The following is a 27,588-nucleotide window of genomic DNA, read 5'->3' on the forward strand; positions in this document are numbered from 1 at the left end:
CACCATGCATCAGTATCAGCCATGATCTGCAGATGGAATACCTGATGATTTTACTCACCTGCCAACTGCTTTTACACAAGATATGACCTGTTCTGTTTACAATATACTCCACTACAGTCCATGCTGTTTTTATGCTCTTCATGTCATGGTTAAACATAATTCCATGTAAAACAAACACTGTGCATTCTTCAATTCCTCCTAGAGTCAGGAGTGATTAAGATAAGACCTACCACCTAAAAAAAAGGTCTGTTGTGTGTTCTGTGTCTGTGCCCCCCCACCTCAATCAGATAGATTTCACAGAAAAGTCCTCTTAACACATTTAAAGGCCCAGCAAGAGTTTCTGAACATAGTCACTATGCACAAATATTCAGAATATATATTCAGTTAAGAGAGGAAATTCTCTTGCGGATGTAAGATACTCTTTCCATCAAAAGCAAGTAAATGTTGACTGAGGAGGGAGAGTGTGTAAAAGAGTCTACATTACTACATGTCTAGAACAAAATCATAAAATAAACTGCAATCCTTTATTATATAGTTTTGATAATGGCCATTTTCTATGACTGAGGGGACAGTGGTGCAAAGAAAGCAGAAACCAACATATATTTGGATTTAAAAACAAACAAAAAAATAGAACAAAAGAAATTAAAATGGCCTTTTCGGTATCAGCAATTAAGGCAGTTTTTTCTATACATATACAACTCAAATCAAGTCACTTAAAAAGAATGAAACAAAATAGCCATGACTTATAGCTTTAAAGTCATGTTACCAAGCAGCAGGCAACAGTTTTCAGATATAAAGACCAGATATGTTAACAGAAATGCTAAAATACAGTAACATAAAATAATTAACATGTAATTATAGCCATAAAAATACTAACAAGACTTTGGTATGGTCCATTTTATGTAGTAGTATAGAAACATTCACACCCTGTCACAATCTCATCTAAAGTGTACCTTTGTATTAGACATTCTTTAAATTAAAATTCACTTACTCAGAGTAGTACAGCATTGGTGCAAGTTCCTAAGCACAAAACACACACACACAAGAAAATGATTGCAGTTACTCAAGGTAAGTAAATGTTCAATAAGACTGACTATCAATGTTTGTTGATGATCTCGAATTAGAAAGTCAAGGTGCAGAAATAGTTTCCAGTGTCCATGTGCTTAAAAGTATCCTACATATCTCAAATAAGCACAGTTCCACAAGGAAGGAGGAAAACGCCTCCTGATATTCCTTTGATTTTGTTTTAAATCCAGTCTGTGATTATTGATCCATTTGATTATTGATCCATTTGTATTGGATATCAAAATCGCCAAAACCAGCTTCAAAAAGGTCACATCAGAGACCAGAAACAACAGTCAGATGTTATACGATACTGCCAGGCCAGGATACTACAGTAAGTGTGACTTTATTCCTCTGAAGCTTCAGCATAGGAATCAGGGATGAATTGTTCATGCCCACTGTAGTTGCTCCATTCACAGCCACAATTTCATCACCGCACCTGCAGTGAAGCACAGAGAAAAACATCATTATTGTAACAACTTCTGGAACATTGTCTAGAAACATTTCTAGAAAAAGAAATGAAAAATAGCTTAACATATGCACATAAAATTACTGGATTACATTAAAGATTTTAAACTTATTACTACCCAAACACAGTAGCAGTGAGTTAAGGAGCTTGTGGTATAATCTTGAAGACATTTTGGCATCTAACCAAGTAAATAAACATTTTCAAGCTTATACAACTCCAGGCAATCAGTATTAGACAATTCAAAATTACACGGACTGATATTTAAATGAATATTAGCATTATTTAACTACAACAGTATGTTAGCTCATGCACTGCTGATAATTCTCTGTAAAAAACAAAAAAACAACAACAACAAAAAACTTACTTGAGACGACCATCAGAGTGGGCAGGAGTTCCAGGCACTATGGTCTTTATGAAGAAGGGCTGTTGACCTCGACTTTCTTCATATCCTCCCACAATACTGAAGCCCCAGCTCTCGTTGTTGGTTTTTAACAACACGATGTCACGACACCAGTGCATGTGGCTTGTGAATGAGAGGAAAAAAATGTACAGCTCATCAGAGTGAACATGTTTACATAACCATATAAAGAGAGAGACTCTTTATGAAAGAGAGAAGGAAAGGTCAATAAATCACAGCATTTTAATGCACAATATGCCTAGTAGAAGGTCAAGACAACAGGACCGATTGTATAATCAATATTATAAAGAGACATTTTTAAAAGATCCTGATAGCAGAAATCCTACAGTTGCAATCAAAATTATTTAAACCTCATTGCAAATCAGGTTTTTTGATAAAATTTACAGACTTTCAGCTGTTTGCAATGAACAAATCAAACAAAGCAATTGAAATAGTTCAACACAATGAATGCTTCAAGTGGTTTCCACAAATTCAACTGAAAATGCAACTTAGAATGATTTCTCCAGTTTCAAAATTATTCAACCCCTTCATGACAAGTATCTTTAGTACTTAGGAGAGCACCTTTAGCTGTTATGACCTGCTGCAAACGAGATGTGGAACTTCGGAAGCATTCCTGAGGAATCTTAGCCCATTCCTCATGAACAATAGCCTCCAATTCAGTAATATTCCTGGGTTTGTGTGCTGCAACCGCCTTCTTCAAATCCCACCAGAGATTTTCTGTGGGGTTCAAGTCAGGTGACTGTGATGGCTCTGTAGAATCTTCCAGAACTACTTCTGCAACCAAGCCTTGGTGGAATTTGAGGTATGCTTGAGATCACTGTCCTGTTGGAAGGTCCAGTGATGCCCAAGCTTCAGCTTCCTCAAGGACGACATGATGTTTTCCCCTGGGATTTCCTGATACTTCAAGGAATCTATCTTACCTTCCACACGCTGCAGGTTTGCAGTGCCAAAGGATGCAAAGCATCCCCAGAGCATCTCCGAGCCACCACCATGCTTGACTGTGGACAGAGTGTTCTTTCATCATTCTTCTTTCTCCAGACATACTGCTGATCCATGCCGATAAATTCTAGTTTTGTTTCATTGCTCCACAGAACAGAATCCCAAAACTTCTGTGGCTTATTTATATGATTTTGAGATTACTTTTCTTGTGCTTTTGGGTCAGTAGTGGTGTGGAGTTCTGGCATGGAAACCTTCTGTGTTTAGAACGCGCCTTACTGTGCTCACTGAAACCTCAGTGAACGTTGCCACCAAGTCTTGCTGCAGGTCTTTGCCAGTCTTTCGCATGTTTTTCACAACCTGCCTTCTCAGAAATCTGGTTGCATTTGTTGATAGCTTCCTTTTTATGCCCTGTTCAAGTATTTCATATGTTTTCTACTCCTAGCCAGTTCAGGTATTTCAAGTATTCCAGCTCAAGCACACCTGGTGCAACTAATGAAGCCCTTGATTAGTTGCATCAGGTGTGCTTGAGACAACACCTGTTTTGCATATTCGTGAGATTCTATTCAGATGGGTGAATAATTTTGAAACTGGAGAAATCATTATAAGTTGAATTTTCAGTTGAATTTGGGGAAACCACTTGAAGCATTCATTATGTTGAACTATTTCAATTGCTTTTGTTTGATTTGTTCATTGCAAACAACTGAAAGTCTGTAAATTTTTACAATAAACCTGATTTGCAAAGGGGGTTGAATAATTTTGATTGCAATTATATACAGACACACTGAACAATATCCATTACTCACCTGGGTAGGCCCAGCCAGCGGGTCCACAGAGGGGAGCAGTTGATTTCATCCTCTCTGGGGTTCTCCACTGTGTCCATTTCTTCTTGATTTGCTGCCTCTGCATCCTGCTCTTCCTCCTCTGCAGTGGTGCGGATGACGCGTAGTGTCACAGAGCTCTGGGCTGTCTGTGCCTTCAGCACAGACACCGCTTCATTATAAGTCAGCTGGGTCAGGTCAACACCATTGATGCTCAGCAACACATCACCTAAGCAAACATCAGCCAACACACATTTATACAGTTACCAATCAATATACCCATGAAGATTGAGGCATTACAGTGCTGCATGCATCACCCATAATCAGATGTCTTTGAGTAACACTGCCAGAACTATTAAAACTATTTGTTTAATGACACTTTCCAGTACTGAGGTGGTAGTGTATTAAGTATTTCTTCTAGCTGAAAGCACATTACTGGCTGCTAACAGGTCAGCACTCAAGGTATTTAAATGTCAAATATTTATTTTAGAGTTTTTATGGTTAAAAATATCACAGAATGCTCTTTCTTTGAGGACGATGGAGCCAATTGATGGAGCCAAACTTTTCACCAAGATCCTCACGAATGTAGAAAAATATATCAGACAACTGCTGAATATTTGCTTAATAACATGAATACTGTGCTGAAATACAGATATGTTTATCTGATTTTCTGCATGCTGTTAACTGCTGAAATCAGATGAAGGTAATTAGTGTGCATGTAGACACACTTGCTATGATCGTTAATAGAGTAAAAGTGAATGAAGTCCAAAAGTGCAAAATCTGTGACGCTGTAATCGCTCTCTTTATGCATCTATTCCTTTTAGCAAGAACTAGCAAAAATGTCAAACCTGGTTTGATGGTACCATCTCTGTGCAGACAGCCCACTGGCTGCACACTGGTAATGTACACAGGCAGACGACAGCGGCCGTCCCTCCCACCAGCGATTGTAATTCCCAGTGAATGTCGTGGCTCCTTCTTCAGACTCACTGTCTTTTCCTGACTGGAGAATCCACCAGGAGGATCCTAATCACAAGAAACACACACACACACACACACACACACACACACACACACACACACACACACACACACACACACACACATAAAGAAAATGGTTATAAAAGAAATTATTACAATATTGCTCACATTATATTTAAATAACCACCCAAACCCTATCCTACAGCCATGGATAAAATCAATGCTGTCTTTAGAGCATAGCTGCTTCTCAATATTTTGAATGAAAAAAGTGATAGCTCAAGAGACATGTCTGAGTCCTGTGGTGAAAACATTTGTAAAAACAAACACTCCTCTGTTCTAGATACTGCTAGAAATGGAGAGAAGTGATAATGTGAAGGGCCTGACACACTGCCATCATAACTCATGACTAGTGGCAAAAGCCACGGCTTCCACTATCTTCTCACAGTGTCTGGGGAACTCCAGAGGGGGTGCGTGGGGCCTTTTCCTACCCAGCAGGGGACCCTCCCTCCCAACAAGAGTAAAGGCTTCAACTCCGCAGGTGAAAGCTAACTGTCACCAGCTTTGATCCCAAGCCACAAACTAAGCAGCAGAAAGGGAGAGAGAAAGCAGCACCCTAGGCCTTTTGATCATGAGCAAGGTCCAAAGATAGAGGCTAGCTGCTTTAATCTCACCCTCACCAGCCTGCATCTGCTGCCTCTAGCTTTCACCTCCAAAGCCAGTGAGGAAGTGACACGGAAGCAAGGTGTGACAGAAGGCTTGTGTGAAGAGTGCTTTAATGGAGAGAGATGAGAAACATACACACACAGCCACATGGTAGCACTGGACTTTAAAGTATAAGTTGACCAGACCACATGACCAGAGATTGGTTTCTCAGCCTCAAGCCTATTTTCCGCTGTAGAGCCGAATGGTTCTGAGCACGGAGAGAAACTGAAAAAACTAGACAGAAATTCCACAAGGATGGGTGCACTGCTTGGCTGGTTAATGCTATAGTATAAAAGATACTGCATACAGTCTGGCAATTTAGTGGGGCATACTGAGGAACACTCCTTTCCATCATTTAAAGCATGAAACTATAAATGCAGATCTTAATTGAAGAGAGAAAAGTGAAACCAAAGTAAAAAAACAAAACGAAAACAACATAACTATAGTCACTGCCTCATTTAGGGTTATTCTGAATGTGAGGTGCTCAGAGTTCAGATGTGATTTTAGTTCCTTACACTTATCTGCAATGGACTTGATCACAGAGCTCAGCGTATAGTCCACTCTAAAATTACATTAGTAAACATTACAAAAGACATTCGTTTATGTCCAACCTATAACTACAAGGTCTAAGTAAAAACCGTATAGTAGCTTTATGTGTTGTGTTTTTAAGCATATCCAACAAGCTCATGTGTGGAGATTATTTATTTATGTGCTTCCTAACACTAAAGTAGTGCTCTACAGTTTTAATATACCAGAAGATGGCTGAAACTACAGTACTATTTCAACATGTACGACATGCAGTTATTTTCAACCCCATGTTAAAATTTCTTATGTCCAATAATATTTTCAAGACATATCAGCCTAATTTATTGGGTAATATTTTTAACAACAGTTTGGCTCTACGGTGGAAAAGTAGCGAATGGCTAACAGCTAATCGGGTAATACTGACCACAGTATTATTAAATACGAACACAATAAAGCTTACCTTCATGAATGTGGAGCGCCGTCTGAAATACTGGTTCTCGGCACTTCTCCTGGCTCCTCTACTCTGCAGCTCACTTCCCTCTTCAATGGGCTCTGGCTGCCTCATTACCACAAAATTCACTCGTACTTCACTTGCCTGGTCATGCACAACAACCAAATAAAGCATGCCATGTTACTTAAAGTGAAACACCCAAATCACACAATGTACTGTCAAGTACTGATGAACAAGAAAAATTAGCTAAAAAAGTTCAGGTATTTTTCACATTAATTTCTCACACCGTAACTTTATTTAAAATGTAGGTCCTTCTTCTTTAGCCAATGATCATTACCATTATTAGCATGTTTCAAGTTGTGGAACAATTTAGGATTTTACACACTGTGCTTAACCCCGGGCTATCATCATTATAAAACCCGCTTTTAGATGAATGTTTCATACAACATTTTAGGAGACTCATTACTTAGGGCACATGTTCTCAACCCTGGTCTTGGTGTACCCAAGTCCTGCAAATTTTAGTGTTTTCTCTGCTCTAACACACCTACTTCAACTCAGAATAGGCAGTTCATTAGCTGATTAGTTAAATGACGTGTGTTAAGAGCAATCAACATACTAAAATGTGCAAGGCAGTGGGTACTTGAGAACCTTTCATTTAGGGCATAGCTCCTTCCTCCCAGTACCTGGATGATCTGAGCGGCGCTCTCTGGTGTACCATGTCTCAAATCATGACCGTTGATGGCCAGCACTTTGTCATTGTTGCGCAGTTTGCCATCTTTGGCAGCCAGGCCTCCTGGTAACAGGTCTAGGATGAAGACACCTAGTTCATCTGACTTGCGGATAAGCTTGATGCCGAGGGGCTCGGCGCGCTCGCGTTTCACCAGTGCCACCTGGATCACCGTGCCCGGACTGTTTGAAGGTTGAACCACAGGAGAGTTAGAAGGCTGCACGAGGTGCTCGGGCCTTGGCTTGAAGCCCTTCTCTTGCATAACTGTAAGCCTGAGAACAGAACATGGCCGCCGCAGCACAGCGATGGCTTGTACATGAGGGACAGAGGCAAGGCTCACATCATTCGCCTGCGAACACACACACACACAAAAAAAAATCATAATGTGTGATTAATTAAAGGCACCTTTACACAACAGGCCGGCCTTCAGAATGCACAAAGACAGCATAGTTTAAGGTTACAATTCCAAAATAATTTTTACAATAATAAGATATTCTAATGCCAACGTTTTTTGCCCCCCAAAAGTATTCATAACACAGTAGCATTAACTCCATGAATATCTCTGCCAAAGGCAAAAATGTAACAAGTAGTTAAAACTTGCCCCAAGTCAAAACAGTTTTGCAACATGATCCACTTTGTGGGAATTTTTCTTTTTTGGGACGTGACCTCAACATCCAGTAACTGCTTCAAATGAGAACTTCTTGTGATCTTAAAACAATGAGTTATTTAGGAGCATGTATCCAAGTAAGGATTCCAGCACAGGTTTTTAAAAAATCCCTACTTGAAAGGTGATTCATTGTTGAGCGTGGGTGAGGAGAGCTAGTATTTCAAGAAACGATAAATCTGTCCTTCACTGCCTCCATCAGATCCAAGTCAAAGTACACTACTTGGATTATAGCTGATTTTCAAGGAGCCTGATGGGGCAAAGAGTTCAGCCTTGTTCAGATTCCCAACATATCTGATTGGACTAAGAGAGGCCAGGATGAGCAAAAGGCATTCATTCATTCTGCCTGGAATAGCTTGACTGTATGCAAGGCCAGTCATGTTGGTTTGGTTTTCTATGGCACTGAATTCCATGAGTGCCAGGGGCAGAAATTCTAGCAGAGGTCTGGATGTGGAACGATCCAGTTGAATAACCCCAATATCCTAAAAAAGCAAGTAAACACAGTGCTACTATCTTTCAAATTAATTATTAATCCAAGTGAAGTAGATTGTACTGGGCAAAGCTGCAAAATTTAACCAAGCCAAAACATTACCAAGTTCAAATATTAAAACTTTATGTACTTCAACATGATCACTGGTGTACTTGTTCAATCATTACATTTCTAAACTTGTGTATAGGCAAGAAATCTTGCCACTTCTATTAGGTCTCGATTCATAAATTTTAATAAATAATGATTTATAAATCAAGCAATGTCAAGACTAAAACAATTACAAAACTGTTTTTTTCTATTTAATGAGTCATCGTGTAACTAAGCTTGTGGTTCACAACTATAAACATTAACCTCTGAACAGAAAGCTTTTTTCAAAGAAGTATGGAAAATATTTTCCTGCTAAATATCCGCAGAGAGTTTATCCTATTATTCAACAGATTAACAGCAGTACGGCCCACAGCTTAATCTCCATGTGGACACAGTGCACTTCATCCATACATTGGGGACAGAGTTATGTAACCTTGTAGGTATGTTCTCTTGTGAGCTACTGCTATACATTAGGATGGCGGTGTTAATAAATGAATCGAGACCACTATGTGCATGGCAAATTCACCGCCAACTACAGAAAATTTCACAGCATTCAGCACATAGTCAAATGTCCTTTATCCAAGCACCTGGCTGGAATGCAAACTCACTGTGTACAATGGGTGTGAACTCTGACAACAGGTAAGGAAGAAATGAATTGATATTGTTATGGCACAGAGAAGTCCTGCAGGGAGATAAACCTGATCTCTTCTAAACAGACATACGATGAGATCTAATGTGTCTCACCTCTAGAATGTGATCCCCTGGGGCAAGTCTGGAATCACGGGCAGCCACCGAGTCACGCACAATCTCCTGAATGACAATATTCCCCAAGGGTGTGTCCTTCCCTCCAACTATGCGCAAACCCAAATCTTCCCCTGGTTCCTCACGAAACAGCTCCACAATGCTTGCTTCTGAAACAAGACTGGACCTGAGGGGAGCTCCTAGGAGAGAGAGAGAGAGAGAGAGAGAGAGAGAGAGAGAGAGAGAGAGAGAGAGAGAGAGAGAGAGAGAGAGAGGGGACATAAAATATTATAACAATATTTACTCTTTCAAATAGAACACCTTGACACACACACTCAAAAATCTAGTGTCCAAATTGAATTTTATTGCTCAGCTGTTTGACTGGAGGACACCTGAGGATATTTGGGTTATTATGAATAAAGTTATCAATTTGTATAATCATCAGTCAGAAGAATGACTCACTTACAGAATAAACAGGTGATGATGTTATGTCAAAAATAATCATTTAGTTGCCAGGTGATTCTATTTGATGTTTTTGTGTAGTCATGACTCCTAGTAGAGATGAATGATACAGTGGATGGCATGGTATAGACATGTTCTCAGACAGCAGACAGTGTTAATGTGATGACTGCTTCAGCAGTATGATATCACTGAGATTTCCCAATAATCCCAAATTTTCCTCCCACACAAGGAATTGCTTCATTTAAAAGACACCACCTGTTTTGTTTTCCACCCAAGAGTCAACACAGCTGCAAATCCATTTCCTCCTCTTGTCACTGGCTTCTGTAGGCCCTTCACACTTTTCTTCTCTTAACTGACAAACTGACCAGGTGTTACTTAAACACGTTAATTCCTAACAATATCCACTGATATACAGTATTTTCTGTCGTTCAAAGCTATGGCAACTGAAAATTGGTAACAAGGTGTGTGTTAAATTATACAAAACCATTCATCCGGGATTCCTAATCAATTCCAAGATTCAGTTTAATATTTGAAAAGACCTATTGCACATATCAGGGTTTTGGTTTGGAAAAGAATCATCGAATGGCTTTACCATCATCTGCCTCCTCAAAGGCAGGATTGGCCATGCCAGGGTCCGGGGGTGCACGAGGATTAGATGTACGTGTGGGTGCTGGGTTGGATTTGGTGTCAGAGTCTTCATCTGTCTTGCTTCCCTTCAACTCATTCCATGGGGGTCTCTTCCTCTTCTCAGACTCTTCCCTGAGCCGCCTGAATGCAAGGCATCTGGAAAGGAAGATGTGAAGGAGAACCAACAAAATGAGAATAAAAAGATAAGGGGGACAGAAAGACAGAATAGAGAGCACAGAAATCCAGACAGGGGAATTGGAGGAAATGAAAAATCAAGCATGCTTAATTAACAAGCATTGTTCATTACTCAGTGGTATGTTGGTAATTAACCTACAAAACATTAAATATGGAATGCCAGTACCAGTAACTAAAATTAACCAACATTAATCCTGCAATGTCTTTCAAGTGTCTTAAAAGCAAGCGTCAAACAGGCGTGGTGAACTCATACTCATCCATTTCTTTCAGTGCTACATGCTAACTTGAAAGCACATGTCAGTGTTTGTCTTTACAGGCCTTGTTTCTCTTGTGGTTAAGAGGAAGATTTGGGTTTATCTGGCACATAGTGAAAGAGTGAAAGGAATAGGAAAAAGAACAGCTATTCTACTCTGAAGCAGGTAGACAGAGTTGACAGGTCAGACTAGATCAGGATCAGGTCTGACAGAGTAAATTGTCCTCCTCCTCTCCCTTCCTGAACACTCCCTGCTTGCTGTGTGTTTACACTGAGCCTCTCCAGCCCACATAAATTACCATCCAAATGACCTTTAGACCTTAACATTGTGTCACAAACAGATCAGATGATAAGTAGGAGGGCAAGTCAATGATGGGGCCCAAAAAAATGTCCATTTCTAATGATTTTCCAGATATAGTGCACATGATCTCACAAAAAGAGGAGATACCTTGTTTAGTGCATATGTTTAATATAAGTAGATTTGTTAAATAGTTGCAACAAATAAAGCCCATGTCTGGCCTTAAACAAACGGTCAGAGCATCATATATTTACTTTTGGTTGATTATGTGGCTCCCAATTAATTACACGATTTGGGAGGCACATAATTAAACGTAAAATCAAATCTCTCAAATTGATCTCGTGTTATATTTTGTATTCAGTTTTCCAGTTAAGCTTAGTCAAATCTCTGCACCCACCATACTGAGATAAGTTACATTCCAGACTGAGCATGATTTTCCTCTATTTTTTTCCAAGGGGAAATACTAAAAATGTAAATTGTGTAATATACTGCATGTAGTAATACAGAAGAACCAGTTTTCACCCTGCTTCTAGACAGAGTAATGATTGATTTACAATCTGGTCCACTTCTGCCCTAGTGGGCAGTTCTACTGCCTACTAGGGCAGAAGTGGACCAGATTGTAAATCAATCATTACTCTGTCTAGATGGTCATATTTTTATCCATATATGACCAAAGAAACAAGACGTTAACGTTTAACTAAAAGGTTGACCAGCAAAACAAGCAAATGGTCTGATAGCTGAGTACCACTTCCAAACATAGCAATATCTTAAGACCTTTTATGAGGTTATTACATCCGTATTGCTTCTTTTAATGCCCAGTTCAGAATCAAAAGGTAAAAGATTGTGAAGAAAAGTGAAGCCGCTCCTGTCAATGCCACAGTCACAGCCATCCCTGGGTGAAAAGAACAAAATTGACCCTGCTCTTGTGGGACTTGGGATGGATAGTATTACCTTCTCCCCTGTCAAGCAGAGCCAAACTAACCAGTCTTGGACATCTGTGAGCTCATGTAAACTCATGCGGAAGAGGGCAGTTTGTGCTTTCCTCAGATTATGTTCGGCTGCACTATGACATAGCATTAGCAACAGTTCAAAGTCTGAAGATGAATGAATTTCTTGCTTTTAACATTCGGCACATTTTTTTTTCCACAGGTGGACTGAATAAATGGAGCGACATAAAATTGGAACATTTCAACAATAATAAGCTAAGTCCTTGGAGCCTTAGTCATGCCCACTCAATGACCAATATACTGTATTTCATCCAAAATAGTGGATTAATCGAGACCATATACTATTCTAGAACTGCCTAAATAATTTACACTGAATAACCACCGTTAAATATGATCAGCTTCTGTTTTATGATTACTTCTGTCTTGTCTGTGGATGCACATACAGAAGCAACAATTTTTTTGTGGTCACACAGGTGTCTTCAATCCATCTGTTTAGATAGTAGTTTAGGTAGTGTAGAGTTAAACAGTGTATACAAGAACATCTTATCAAATGACTGATAGCAAAAGCCTTGTGCCTAATATGTTCCTGGGAGAGGCTCCGGATACACCACAACCCTGACTGGGAGTGCTTACTCTAGACGAATGAATGAATGATCTGTGATATGGACTATCAGCTATATGTAGATCAGCTGTCTAACCAGCTGTCACGGCTAGTTACGGGAGCTTTGACTTTAACATGCTACCCAAACGAATAGGACGATGACCTGTATGGCCACAAGAGATTGCTTGCACGAACGAAAAACCGTAGCTAATTACACTTTAACAGAAATATTCACATTTCTGTTAAAGTGTAACATCCATCTTCAACTGGACACTGAGCTTGTGGAGTCAGATTTCAAGTATGCTGGCAGAGGCAGGGCTTAGTGCGTAGATGAAGAAGTGAAATAGAGGAAATAATCCTTGTTAATGTCAACATACTTCAAACACAAGCATGGTTCACTGATATCCCCCCCAGTGGTAATTGTGTAGTAATATATTGTTTTAATTTAGTTCAATACTTCTGCCACAAAACTTGCATGCATAAAATTGAAATAATATTTTTTTTCCCTTCAATATTTTATTATGCAAATAACAAAATTACACACATGTGCTAAAGCTAAAATGATCATTAAATAACTTAACGAATGTTGTAAAGTTGATTGTCATGTTCATATAATTACATGGATATTTCTTTCATAATATGGTGCACGGTGTACTTCATACACTGACCTGTTGTGCAAATGAGGCTGTAGCTCACAGCGCTGCATGCTCTGCTGGCACTCATTGTGGAAAGGGCACAGCACGGTGAGCTTATCGAGCAGGTTGCGCACCAGCAGGCTGGCGGACCGACACTGTTGCAATGCCACTCGTTGCCGGTCCACTGGGCAGAAGTCCTGTTCACGCAAGAAGCTGCTCAAGCACTGCAGACAGTATGTGTGTCCACATGGCGTGTCCACAGGCTGGAGCAGTGGCTGTAGACATATGTGACACACCAACTCATCATCCACCTCATCCTGGTACTCATAAACATGACTTTCTTGGTTCTCGTGGCACTGGCCACACTCTTTGCACACCCGCGACCAGGTCAAGCCACCCGGCGATGCCAGTGCCTTCTGCTCCGCCATGGTCCAGCGAGCTCTACTCGCTCTAGATAGGTGACGTGTCCTCAAACCTCCACTCTCTATCTGAGCCTTGTCAGGCGCAAAATCTCTCGAGACAACTGTTCAATCCAGACAAGGAAGAGATGTCCGTCCTCTTTGTCTACTCAGCTTACATTTCTGGTGAAAAAGAGAACAAAGGAAAAGTGTGGCTAGTGGAGGTTCTTTTTTTGGCTCCCGCCTGGTTGGACAGGAAATGACACAAATCCACTTAACAGCAACAATATGCAGAGAAAGAGGGGCAGCTATATCCCCAGCACAAATTTCCTCAGGAATCACAGCTTGGTTGAATGTCACAGTTTAGTTGCTAAACTCTGAAGGTTATAATTCCATACAAAAAAAAAGGATTTACAGTCACAAACTTACACCCAAACTGCACCAGAAACATATTGATATGACAAACAGACATTTAGTTTTCTCATTCCACTCCACTGTAAACAAACAAATGATTTCCTCTATGCATTTGGTGTAGTACATGTAATTCAGGTTTTCCACCCACCTCACAGCAAATGATGACAGACTCCTAGAAACCACTCCATGTAAAAGAGGGATTCAAATTCCGTTACAGTGACAGCCCTGAAACTAAAACCTTTATGTACACAAAAACCATGCAGCCAGAGAAAACCGTGTGACTAGGTAAACTGAAGCAGAGTGGAGAGTGGTGTTTAGTGTCTTGCCATGCAAACAGGAGGAGGGGTCTAGTTATATGTGTGTGTGTGTGTGTGTGTGTGTGTGTGTGTGTGTGTGTGTGTGTGTGTCGGGAGAGGGGAGTAGTTCATGTGCCGATATCGCTCACAAGCGTAGGAAGTGCATTCCAAGGGGCAGTGGTGGAAGATCAACATAACTGCCCCATGTGCAAACATTACTTTTGGACACAACCCACTCCACCTCTCTGAATTAAATGGAGTACTTGTAAGCACATATTCCCTGACAGGCTGTCACTAAAACAAGTGTCAAAATGAGACTATGCCCTTTCAAGGTGGTAAATCTAGTTCAAATGTCACAGCTTCCTTTCCAAAACCAACCAGGACAGACACTAATAATAAACATAACAGAGGTAGACAGGCTGATGATAAATCCGCTTGGATTCAATAGACATTTAAGGGCTATCGCAGCAGCACTACAATTTGACAACTCTAGTGGTAACTATAAAATATTCTTTTTGTCAGAGCTTTATTTTAACAAGGTAAAAGACAACAGTGAATGTACCCTTCGCATTATAATACAGGTGTCAGTTTTCTCACGTGTAATATCTGAAATATTCATTATAATGAAAATGAACCACAGTGAGCAAAGCTATACAAAGACTGGAATTATTTCTAATATAAGTGAACAGACACCTTTTTAGGCAAATGCTTTTTATTTTTTTTTTTTATTTTTTTATGAGCAAACATCACAGATGGTATCAATTAGCTTCATCTCAAACGAGCTCTTCCAACGTAATATCTTACTCAATATTAGGTAATCTAGTTAGCTGTGTACAAAAGCGATAGGGTACATAGCTAAAATAGCATTATGATGTATTTAGTACAAGGTACACTACATAGTAGGGATGCACCGAATGTTCGGCAACCGAAATTATTCGGCCGAAAATAGCAAAAAAAGCATTTTCGGTGTTTGGCCGAATAAGTGAAAGAGCTGAATAAATTTGACCGAACAATTACGTGTTTGATGACGCGACCAAATAGCCTAGCAGCCAGAGTGAGACGCGCAAATGTCATGACCTCGATGAGGGGCATGCACGAGCTGTGGACACGTGCGTTTGTTTTGTTTCTGTTCTGGAGCATGTTTCTGTCACGCTGCGAGACGTAAGGGAGTAGAGTACGGAAGCAGGTAAAGACGTATTTATTTAAGGGCAGGCAGACAAATCCTATATCTACTATAATACTCCGCGAGGTATACAGGGATGCGAGTGGTATATAGCCGAATATAACCATTTATCACACTCTTGTCAATTAACTTTTTAAATGCACTTTTTAGTTGTAGGCTACAGAGTGTTACATTCTTATACAGTTATAGGCCTAACATAGGCTATTCAAGGGGGGCTCAAAGATGACCACATCAAAATATTTTTATTTTACTAATTTATTTATTTAAAGTTATATTTTGCCTTGTTGGTAGCCTATGCCTACTGGAATGAAAAAAAATGTTGTGTTAAATAAATATTTTGAAATTGTAGTTTTTGTAATTGATTTTTTTCTTTGAAAAGCAAGACAAATTAGTAAAAAGCACAATTTTGACTGTTTAATTTATGCAATGGTGAAAAAAATGCCAAAATAAATGGAAAAAACGCGAAAAAACGTGTTCAGTATTCGGTCAAGGTTTTCTTTATATTAGGTTTCAGCCAAGAATTTTCATTCCAGTGCATCCCTACTACATAGCCAAAGTATGCGGACACCTCACCAATCACATATGTGCTTGTTGAACATTCCATTTCAGATTTTGTTCCTCCATTAGCCAGGGGAGGCTTTCGTCTAGTTTTTGGAGCATGGCTGTGGGAATTTGTGCTCATTCATCCACAAGAGCATTACTAAGGTCAGGCACTGATGTAGAGTGAGGAGGCCTGGGGTGCAGTCAGTGTTGCAATTCATCCCAAAGGTGTGCAGTGGGGTTGAAGTCCGGACTCTGTGAAGGCCACTCGAGTTCTTCTACTCCAACCTTGACAAACCATGTCTTCATTCACCTCACTTTATGCACAGGGGTATTGTCATGCTGTAACAGGGGCAGTAGTGGCTTGGTGGTTAAGGATCTGGGCTACTCATCGGAAGTTCAGGGGTTCAAGCCCCAGCATTGCCAAGCTGTCACTGTTGGGCCCTTGAGTAAGGCCCTTAAACCTCTCTGTTATATAATGGCTGACCCTGCGCTCTGACCCCAACCTCGTAACATGCTGGGATATGCAAAGAAAAGAATTTCACTGTGCTGTAATGTATATATGTAATGTAAGACTCATTATCAGATTTGGACCCCTTAGTTCCAGTGAAGGGAAATTGTAAACATTTAAAGGAACATGTAAAGACATTCTAAACAACTGTGTACATCCAACTTCAACACTTTGGGGAAGACACACATATGGCTGTGATGGTCAGGTGTCCACAAACATTTTGCCATGTAGTTTATTCAGCACAAGGTAAATGTTTAAAAAACTAAACCACATTAACTATAACTTTGATAGCCAACTTTCAGCTGCATTCCTAGCTAGCCCTTAGTTACTGCTAATCCTATAATAGATTATAAATGAATGCTTTAATCAGCAATTTTTTTGGCCTTGCACATCTTCAGGATGTTTGTTGACAAAATGGACCTGTAAACAAGTAAGTAACACTAGTGATTGATGCATTGGGCCGTTTAGTGGCTGGTGATTCAGGGGTTCTTATGAAGACTAATGGTACCATAAATTCTGCTAAGTAACAGGGGATTTCAGCCCAAAACCTGGAGGTTCAGACTTGACCATAGATAATGCTTCAAACAAGATAAGTCAAACCTACTTCCAAATCAACTCAGACATTCCTAAATAAATACAAAATGAATGTTTTGCAATAGCCATCTCCAGATCTTAAACACCTTCTGAAAAACTGTGGTCTGAATTGAAGAGGGAAATCCACATGCACAAACCTAAGAATATAAAGGAGCTTAAAATGTTCTGTATGGAGCAATGGACTAAGTGCAGACAACTAGAGTCTCCAAACTTTTAAGATATTAAGAGACTAATTGCTTTTATTCTATCCAAGACAGGCATCACAAAATATATATATAAAAAAATAACTGCTCTACTTTAAAAAAAACAAAACAAAACAAAACAAAACAAAACAAAACAAAAAAAAACTTTTTAAACCATGGTGTTTATCCATGTATCTACAGTACGGGCAAAATTATACAAAGTCCTTGAATGTCTGAGCTCAAAATATCACTTATTGCAAGTGTTATTCTTTTTGTATAATGGTGTACTACATAAATATTTTCCTGCGTGCCTTGTACATTTTGCTCGCGGCCAATCTTACTACTTTTTAGAATTTTATGAATAATTCTGCATGACATTGGTACTTACTATTATGATTTCTAATACCTGACAACAGTTGAAACTGAAAGACAAAATTGAGAATTTCGTTTATTTATGAGGAGTAAAATAAACACACAAAATGCCTTCCACTAGTATTGGTACCCTTGGTAAATATGAGCAAAGAAGGCTGTGAAAAATTGTCTTTATTGTTTAGCCTTTTGATCTTTTGTTCAAAACAATTCACAAAAATACTCTGCTCTCATGGATATCAAACAATTGCAAACACAACACAGGTTTATCCAAAAAAATATATCTTTGCTAAATATAGGTGTGCAACCATTATTGGCACCCCTATGAATTCATATGAGAAAAATAAATTTGAAGTATATTCCCATTGACATTTTACATTTTTTAGTACACCTGGGTGACTAGGAACAGGAAATTGTTCAACCATGACTTCTTGTTTCACAGGGGAATAAATACGAAGTAACACATACGCCAAATTCCCTTAGTCATTCATAACAATGGGTAAGACCAAGGAATATAGCTGCGATGTGCGGCAAAAGGTTGTTGAGCTTCACATTTCCACCATCAGGGCAATAATTAAGAAGTTCCAGTCAACTGGAAATGTTATGAATCAATAGGGCTGGGCGATAAAAACGGTTTCAGAATTTATCAACCGTACACCTTTATCCATAACGATAGTAAAAATGTTCGGTATAACGCTCAATGAAATGTAAAACAGACATGAAGTTTGGTTGCATGAACATCCCTCAAGCATGCGTCATCTCTGGATCATAAACAGCCCATCATATGCCTTGATAAAGGAGTGTACACATGGGGTCATCGCCATGTGACATCAGAACACACGAACACATGCGGAAATGAGTTCAGAGCCTGCCGAGGATATTGTGAATAAAAAAAGGATATGTCAGCTCACCAACGTGGCAGTTTTTTTTGGTTTCTTTTCATCCGCATGTTGAAGTACAGAAACATAAGCTGCGAGAGACTTGTAGTGTGCATGCGCAATGCTCTGCACATGTATAGTGCGTGTTACTCTGAACAGTGGGCAAGGAAGAAATGTGACATTTTGCCGCTTTTTGTGTTTTCTGTTAAAATGTCGGCTGTGTGGAGGACAGTGAGTGTCCTTAGAGTAGGAGCTCGACTCATCAGACCTGGACTTCAGCACAGTGTTATTCTGAAGTAAACGTTAAAGTGTCCGTTTTGTACAAGGCTAGGCTATGCCAACAGGCTGAGCACAAACCAGAGCACCAGGAGTCCCATTCTGCACTATAATGTGGCGCTGATCTCCCTTAAAGTTTGCCGTAATTGTTCTATAGTTGCACTTTTACATTGCACACATTTTGTAACATTTTATTTATTAAGTTCAACAGTTTCTTTAAGACTTATTAATTTAGTCTTCATATAAGATATAAGAGAAGATATTTGTTTAAATTCTGTTTTGTTTTTGATTGTTAAAACTAAAATTATTTGTTGTTTGCCTTAATAAAGTGGGTAAATAAAAAATAGTGGTAAAACTTTTTTTTTCCTTCTGGTCTTTCAAATTTATCAAAAGATTCAAATTTATCAATAATTATCGATACCAAATGATATGAAACATTATATCATGATAAATTTTAGCTTTTTTAAATTTTAGATTTTTTAGCTGTACCGCCCAACCCTATGAATCAACCTGGAATTGCACGTGTGTCTATATTGTCTCCACGCACTATGAAGAGGATGGTTCAAGTGGCAAAAAAATCTCCAAGGATCACAGCTGGAGAATTGCAGAAGTTAGTTGGGTCTTGGGGTCAGAAAGACTCCAAAACTACAATCTGAAGTCACCTACATCACCACAAATTGTTCGGAAGGGTTTCAAGAAAAAAGCCTCTACTCTCATCCAAAAACAAACTCAAGTGTCTTCAGTTTGCCCAACACTACTGGAGCTTCAAATGGGATCGGGTTCTGTGGTCAGATGAAACCAAAATATAGCTTTTTGGCAATAAACACCAGAGGTGGTTTTGGAGCATACCGAGAGGTAGCCATATGGAAAAGTACCTCATGCCCACGGTTAAATATGGTGGTGGCTCTTTAATATTTTAGGGCTGTTTTTCCTGCCAGAGGACCTGGACATTTTGTGAGGATACATGGCATCATGGACTCTATCAAATATCAACAGATATTAAATGAAAACCTGACTGCCTCTGCCAGAAAGCTAAAAATGGGCCGTGGTTGGATCTTCCAACAGGACAATGATCCAAAATATACAACAAAATCAACACAGAAATGGTTTACTGACCACAAAATCAAGGTACTGCCATGGCCATCCCAGTCCCGACTTGAAACCCATAGAAAATCTGTGGGGTGAACTCGAAATTTGAAGGATCTGGAGAGATTCTGTATGGAGGAATGGTCTCAGATCCCATGGCATGTATTCTCCAACCTCATCAGGCATTACAGGAGAACACTGAGAACTGCTATCTTGGCAAAGGTAGGTAGCACAAAATATTGACTAAAAGGGTACCAATAATTGTTGCACACCTGTATTTAACAAAGTTTTTTTTTGGATAAACCTGTGTTTTGTTAGCAATTTTTATATCAATGAGAGCAGAACATTTTTGTGAATTTATTTAACAATAAAGACAAATTTTCATACCCTTCTTTGCTCATATTTACCAAGGGTGCCAATATTAGTGGAGGGCACACACACACATATACATACATGCATATATACATATACACAGTTTTATAAGGAAATTAGCTGTAAGATTTATTGAGCATCCTGCAGGACCAGTCACGGTTCTTCTGGAGACTTTAACTGTCTCACTTGCTTCTTATTTTTGCAGCAAAACCAAGCAACCTGCATTGGGTTTTTTTTCTGAAAAGTGTCTCTTAACATTTTTCTGTAACATTTAATTTTGTGCTAGAAAACTAATGTTTGGGAATCTAAAATGTTTTTATACTTACTTGATAATGTAGAAATCATAAAAGAAAAAAAAATCTATAACAAAGTTTGTATTAGAAAAATAGGGTGCCTAACACTTTTGCACAGCACTGTGTATATAATAACCAACTTGTTTCTATCAATATGTCTCTTATTTATGAGTGATAAACACATAATGAGCTATGAATCCAAGAATTGTCTATAGACACCATAAAAGCTGCTGGGAAAATCTAAGCTATTGGGGTCTGGTTCAGTGTCCCCTTTCTACTAACCGCAATGTGTAAAGCTATGGCTCTCACAGCATGACCACTGTTTAACCCCAAAACCCAACAACTTAATGCTAATCAATCAGGATGTACATGAGTATTGGTAGCTACTATAAAAGTGGGAACCTAACTGCACATTGATCTAAGCACAGCAAAGCATGAATACACTATAAATCTAAAGGATGAGGTTAATGGTATGATTTTCCACACAGCTATGGATGCAAAAAATATCATATGCTTAATGCATGCCCCTTAGGCAGTGTTCACAATATATAGGGCCCATTTACCGATTCATTCCTTAACCACAGCCAGGCTAATGTTGGTCTTTTATCACCAGCTAAATATGGGCTTGTTTGCAGACTACACTGACTGTTAACTTCCATACCAAAGCTATTCCAATTCCAGGCTATAGTGTAATATGCTACAGTATCATCCATATCGCTCTAAAAAATAACTCATACTCTATATAAACATCTTCCAATATACACAATAATATCTATTTTTCTATTCACTCAAGTGGGTTATGTCAGTGGGTACCAATCAGGTGCCCTGGACAATACAGCAAACAAAAATGTGGCAATTCACTTGATACCACCTCAAGACATCTACTACATAAGGGATATTGATTGCCAATCCATTTGCAAAAACAATTTTGACTGCTTCATACAACAACAATATGAATAGTGAAGCCACTTTACACAAAGCCATACAGCTAAAACAAGAAGTTTCTATCAACATGCGCATGCAACTTCATTAACCGTGAATTGTGAACTCCATAAAAAAAAAATTTTTTAAAGAAGTGTACTCGTCTTGCTTTAACTGTGGTGACGTCCTGAATGAGCAGTCCAGAGATTTTGTGCAATTATCCAACTAATTGTCTGTCATATTACTCATGTTAAAAATACAGACAGAACAGTGGCAGAGTGGAATCCCAACCAGGCTGTTGCCCCCAAATTGCCCTTGCAAATCTGGCAGGAAAATGGACAATGGATATTGTCCACTCTATGAGCATCAGTCAATATCAAGTAGCTTTCCAATTTGGAATGGAGGAGGTACAGCCTAATAACTCAACAATACTGCTGTCCACCACCTATAAAGAAAATTGTAAATCAAAGTAAATGAGAGTGACCAGTTTGAAAAGCTTTTCTCAATCTGACTGAAAGACTATGAATCACTCACTCCACCACTACCTTGCCTAAACAAATGAGCAGCTCCGTAGAAGTCTGTACTGCTTCTACAATTATAATTCAGGCAGAAACGATGTATTTGTTATGAGCGAGCACATGAGAGGAAAACAGAGAGGCTGTAAGTCTCATCATCACGCCACTGGAGAACACTATCACACTGGCATAAAGTTGGTTTGACGTTCAATATTCACAGATATGCATAAATTAAGGGACTGTCTCTAAAGTAACATACGACATTGTTAAACACGTTTCTAACTTCAATAGCATTCGAAGGGAATGACAGTCATATAACCAACTGTAAAGTGTGCATGAAAGTGTCAGGTATGACGCACACCTTTTAAATTTGTTATATTTAGTAAAATAAGCTATTAAATCATATGTAAATTAGATATGAATTTCAGTAAAGAATGGGCTCATACACAAATACCATAATTTAAAGCTCAATATCATTTGAAGGGAATGATGTACAGTCATGAAGCCAACTGTAAAGTGTTCGGCTAGGTGTCAGGTATGACAGACACCTTTTAGATTTTTGATCTTTAACCCTACAATGCATGAAACAAAAAAACCTTCACGAATGCATGAAGGGGGTCAAAATGACCCGAACTGGATTGAATGGTTTTCTTAAAAAAAAAAAATAGATGTCCTATTAATGAAATAATTAAAAGAACCGATGACACACAAATGTTTTAATGACTTACATCATTCCCTTCAAATGTCGGATGTAAATTTAGAGACGGTCCCTTAATTTTCGCATATCTGCGAATATCGAACGGCCAACGTCAAACTAACTTTATGCCAGTCACGATCACTGCCTTCCACCAGTCTTGGTACATATTTCATTGCCTGAACCGTTCTCGTCTGTACAACATATTAAAATATGTAAACAAATACGAACATCAAGGTCTTAATGCCTTCTTTCCAGTCCACACTTCTGTGGTTAGACAGTCAAAATAACAGACCTGTCAACTGTCAATAACGACATGGCTACTGTTGTGCATGGCAGCCAACTCACAACAAAAACACATTACACTTGCCAATAAAGAAGGATGACGAAAATAATTATATCCTATATATTACTTGGTAAATCCCACAGGCTATAGTACACAAACGACTTAAATGGCAGATACATGTGTACAGGAAGAGATGTGCCACAATTCTGTAAGCCACTGACCTGACACCCGAGTATGGCGCTATAAATCATTCAGCAGTCAGCTGAAACAGAGAATCTGTCTGAAAGCGTGACAACAGGCTAAACTTTAATGAAGCCCAATGAAACAGTAGGGTATAAAATAACCAGGATATTCGGATTTCAATGTCATTTGCTAATTCAATTTCTTCATAGATATAACAAGCGGGTTAATGACCTTTAAAAGGCACAGTGTGTAACTTGACCAGCACTGACCGAAACGTCACCTTGGTGTCATTAAACCCAAATCAACCGACTCTTGATTCTTGAAATACCGACATACGCAATTAAATATGTTCCTAATATTTACTATACTAATGAGTGCTAAGAACAACGCCGTTGTTGGCGTTAAGAACAGAAAACATAACACATGATATAAACGAAAGACCGAAACTCGCCTTACCTGAGAGGCTATCCCGGAAGTGGGCAATAAAACTACGACTTGGAGGCTGATATGAGGGTAAATGACTTGTTTTAGCTGAGACAAAGTCCCCTAACGAAAAGACTGTCCTGTCAGGGAACTGATATAACCTCCGTTAACCATAAGACTCCACGGGATATTCCTGCAAGTAGTTTTATTCCGTTGACGACGCAGTTTCAAAAACAAACCAGCAGGAAGTGACATATGCGCAGGTAGGGCCAGGTGAAAAAGTTGGGACAACGCAGTCACGTGGTTCATGCAGCTCTCGACAGTTCCAAACAAATCCCCTCTGTCAACCTGTTTGATTGTGTTTAAGCGGAACAGACAGCAGCAGCAACTGTATTTGCAGCAATATTCTGTAAATATCAATATAATGTGCTTTGATAACTACATTTATAGTAGCATTTTAATTGTTCTGGGGAGTGATGGAGAGACAGCATTTTTTTTTGGAGGGAAAGGGGATTGCTCCGATAACGTGGAAGACATTTACATTATGTAGCTATGCATTCATATTTTTTTCGTGCTTCTATGGTCATAATTACATATGTCAACATACCTAAATGTTATCTTAGGTCAAGATATTCACATGAGCATGCACAACAAGTGAATATTAATGAATGCAAGTAACTGCTCAATTGAACTCACGAAAGAGATTTGCTCAATAGTGTAAAATAAACAAGGCAAACAATGGCATTCAGCAAAACATTATATTAGGTTATATAATATCCAGGGAGAGGGTAGATAACTTTTTCCTTGACTGGGCAATCTTCACAGAAACTTGTTCGACCTCCTACAGGGAGAGAAAGATGACAGAAAACAGGCCACTTTTATGCAATTCATGGAAAGTGATTAGGCTGAGATTAATGAGTGAAATTGATAAATAAATAGGCAGCGCCTATATAAAAATACTATACCTCTTATTATATATTATTCTTTTAATTATCATTTCCCCCCAATGATCAATGTTGAAGGGTGGGGTGGGGTAGGGGAGTGTTTTTTTGATGCAAAAAAACAAAACAAAGTTAGGCTGCAAGTCCAACTGACAGTTTATTAGGTACACCGAGCTAACTCTAATACAGTCTAACCTTAACAACAAATATAATCACAGAATATAAACTTTGTGTGTTAACAAACACCAGTAACTGCAAGTGATTTGAGATAATTGGCCTACAAGTGACATCTGGTTATGGTAGCTAATGAAGTGTTGCTCAGGCTAGCTAACTGCAATTACAGCTAATGCGTTAAAATTTCAACAACAACAAAAGCAATAATTTGATCAATTTACCAGCGACTGTGTTTGGGAAAACATTTAAATGAATGTGGTTCAGTGTTGGAGCTATCTGTTGCACCATGACACGCACCACTTCCGCATTCCCCGATTCCTACAGAAGTCTATGGGAGTGTCTCAGCGCTCATTCTCAGGCCAGGTGTGCCGTGACGTCAGCGTGCAGCGCGCGAAAATGGCTTTGTGCACGAGGACCAAATAAACCATTTTGGCTTCCTTAAAATTACCTGATAATTCAAATTGTATTGGTCACACATGCACAACCATACACAGTACGACGTCCAGTGAAATAGAATGATGTAACTCGTTGTTTAAGTGTTTTTTTTTTCATTATTATTTATTTATTTATTTATTTTTTTATAAAGTTTTGTTAGAATTTTTGTTAATGGCAGAAGACTCGATTCCCTCTATAAAGGTTTACATCATGTTTGAGGTTCATTGTGGTTCAGTTAAGTTAATTGTGGCACCAACTAAATAGGCATACACAGAAGAGCTTTAGGTAACAAAATTGGCTCCTCTATAGTTATATTTTTTAAGAGTACAGAATTTTTTTTTGAAAAGGGGAAAATATGTTTTCTTTAATGGTTTCTTAGAAGACTTTTTGGCTGTTATGTTAAATCACACTTTCATTGTCTGAGTTGTGTTTTCCACTAAAATAGTATAACGGTAGATTGTTGCCATTTTTGAATAGAGTGAATTCTGGTATATTGTGGAAAAAAGTACATCAGGGCAATCTGAATTGGCAGCATTTATTTTTCTGACCTGATAACTGAAAGTCAAAACCTGTGTTACGCCCTTGCAGTGGACAAGTGTGATAGAAATAATATGACTTCATTCATGTGATATCAAGGGGCGTGATCCACATCAGACAGGAAGTTGATCCCCAAAATTTTGAAGCAGAAAAATAAATGACATATGCTTTGGATGTTTTGATTTTTTAAAATGAGGTTATAACATGAGCCAAGACTAATATATTTATGGTGCATACAGCATATGCATAGGATAAGCATAGAGTTATTCTAAAATCACGTATGTTTATAATTTTCAAGATGTTCCAAAATACAAATTCCAAAAATGAAGGCTGACGATGTTTTATGCTGCTGCTGCAAGAAATATATGATAAAATGTTGGCTACCTTTTAGTGGTGATATTCTGCTGATTATTATTAATCTGTTCATATTGAATTTTAGAAAAGATTGGTTGTGAATTTGGAAAAGTTTGAAGATTGTCTAAATCCTGATTGTTGTTATAGCTGTGAAAATGAACTATAGAAAGTTACTTATTAGAACATCATTACAATATTAGAATATGTTGATGATGCAGTTGGAGAAGATTATTTAAAAAAAAATGTTATTGAAATTTTATTTATTGATGTCATGAATAAGTATGACACAAATAAACAACAATTTCTTTTTTTTTTTTTTTACATGCTGAATGAGGATATAAGTAAAGACCTAAACCAATGAAGATGTGTGTCCCAATTTCCCAGACATACTGACCCAAGTTACCGAACATCACTTTATAAAAGTGGTTTTCAGTCAGTCTGGACAAAATGTTAAGCTATGAGTAGAATATCATACAATCATTTTCCTGTAGATAGTCAACACATTGTGGATATCAGTAATGTACCATATGTTGGGTATTTTGTTTGGCAAGACAGCTTAGAAAATTTGGATATTGAAAAACATTCCCATAATATGTGAATTCACCCAGCTATTTTCCACCCTAAGATGATGTTGCAACAACAAAATAAGAAAGTGGCACACACACACACAACAATTGGGCGGATAAACAAAAACAGCCATTGTAATATTTAAATATGATGCAGTATGTTTTATCTGGACACTATACCTTGGAGCTAAATAAAAATCACTGTAAAAACACATTATATACACATAAATCCATTAAATACAGGTCCTTCACTAAGGATGATTTAAGGTATGTTTTCTTTAGCAGATTGTGTGTAATTGTTTTATGAGTCAATAATTTAATGACAAAATTAATTAGTCTACAATAGACTTTTAATTGCACATTAAAAATTGCTTATGACAGGAGTGAATCAGGAGTGAACCGAGAGCGAATATATATTTTAAACAAAATGATAGATTAATGATTCTTTGTAATTCTTGTACTTTTTCAAAGCTGGAGAGAGTGTAATCTAATCTGAGTGGATCTCTCTAAATGATGCCCAATAAAGTAATAAGACATTGTTTGGGACTTTGCTAGTTAAAAGGCCTTTGACACTTGAACTGTGTCAGTTTCCATCCCCCTGCAGGATGCAAGGGAAGTCTCCCCACCACCCACCATCATAAACCCAATTCTACAGGCTTGTTCCACTCTGATTTATAGTCTTGTGGCTTCAGAGGAGATTGGCATTTGCTTATTTAAATATCATGTTCAAGTTAAAAATTAGTTTATCATAGTGCTGTCATTATATGCTATGAGCAGTACATGCATGTTGCACATTGACTTTGCATAGCCTACTTAATCCATATTATACACTTTGATCCATATTACACATTGAAACTCTCTCCACATTGACCTTAACTAGTTTTTGTCATTTCTGATCCAAAGTTTTACAAGATCAACTGTTTAAGAGACTAGATTTGTCATGCTGCCTATTTTCCTGAATTGTGTCCTGCTAACATACAATTTAATCATCTATATGTTATGTCATTGTATGTAAGTAATGATTTGATTCTGAAATGCATTATCCTATAATATGGGTGTGATTCTATCAACCTTAACT

General features: G+C 38.4%; 1 protein-coding gene across 2 annotated transcripts; it reads right to left on the minus strand.

The window, feature by feature from the left end:
* Nucleotides 1–505: 505 nt before the first annotated feature.
* lnx2b (ligand of numb-protein X 2b) lies at nt 506–23,758 on the minus strand. 2 transcript variants are annotated; one of them, XM_017474584.3, is made up of 10 exons: nt 23,537–23,758; nt 13,123–13,670; nt 10,126–10,316; nt 9,075–9,271; nt 7,046–7,438; nt 6,372–6,506; nt 4,555–4,729; nt 3,692–3,935; nt 1,896–2,054; nt 506–1,501 (listed from the first exon to the last, which is right to left on the minus strand). In XM_017474584.3, exons 2-10 carry the CDS (start codon nt 13,515–13,517, stop codon nt 1,366–1,368), a joined length of 2,025 nt encoding a protein of 674 aa, XP_017330073.1. In that variant the 5' UTR covers nt 13,518–13,670; nt 23,537–23,758; the 3' UTR covers nt 506–1,365. The 2 variants fall into 2 exon arrangements, with proteins under 2 accessions (XP_017330073.1, XP_017330074.1); XM_017474585.3 differs by lacking the exon at nt 23,537–23,758 and adding an exon at nt 14,050–14,219.
* Between the last annotated feature and the right edge of the window lie 3,830 nt (nt 23,759–27,588).

This window comes from Ictalurus punctatus, chromosome 8 (assembly GCF_001660625.3).
Source record: "Ictalurus punctatus breed USDA103 chromosome 8, Coco_2.0, whole genome shotgun sequence".
NCBI lineage: Eukaryota > Metazoa > Chordata > Actinopteri > Siluriformes > Ictaluridae > Ictalurus > Ictalurus punctatus.

Coding starts and splice junctions, on each gene's coding strand:
- lnx2b (XM_017474584.3), bottom strand. CDS start 13,517: ATGGCGGAGCAGAAGGCACTGGCATCGCCGGGTGGCTTGACCTGGTCG. Junction 9,272..10,125: donor CTTTGAGGAGGCAGATGATG/GTAAAGCCATTC, acceptor TCTCTCTCCTAG/GAGCTCCCCTCAGGTCCAGT. Junction 4,730..6,371: donor GGCGCTCCACATTCATGAAG/GTAAGCTTTATT, acceptor TCTTGTGATTAG/GATCCTCCTGGTGGATTCTC.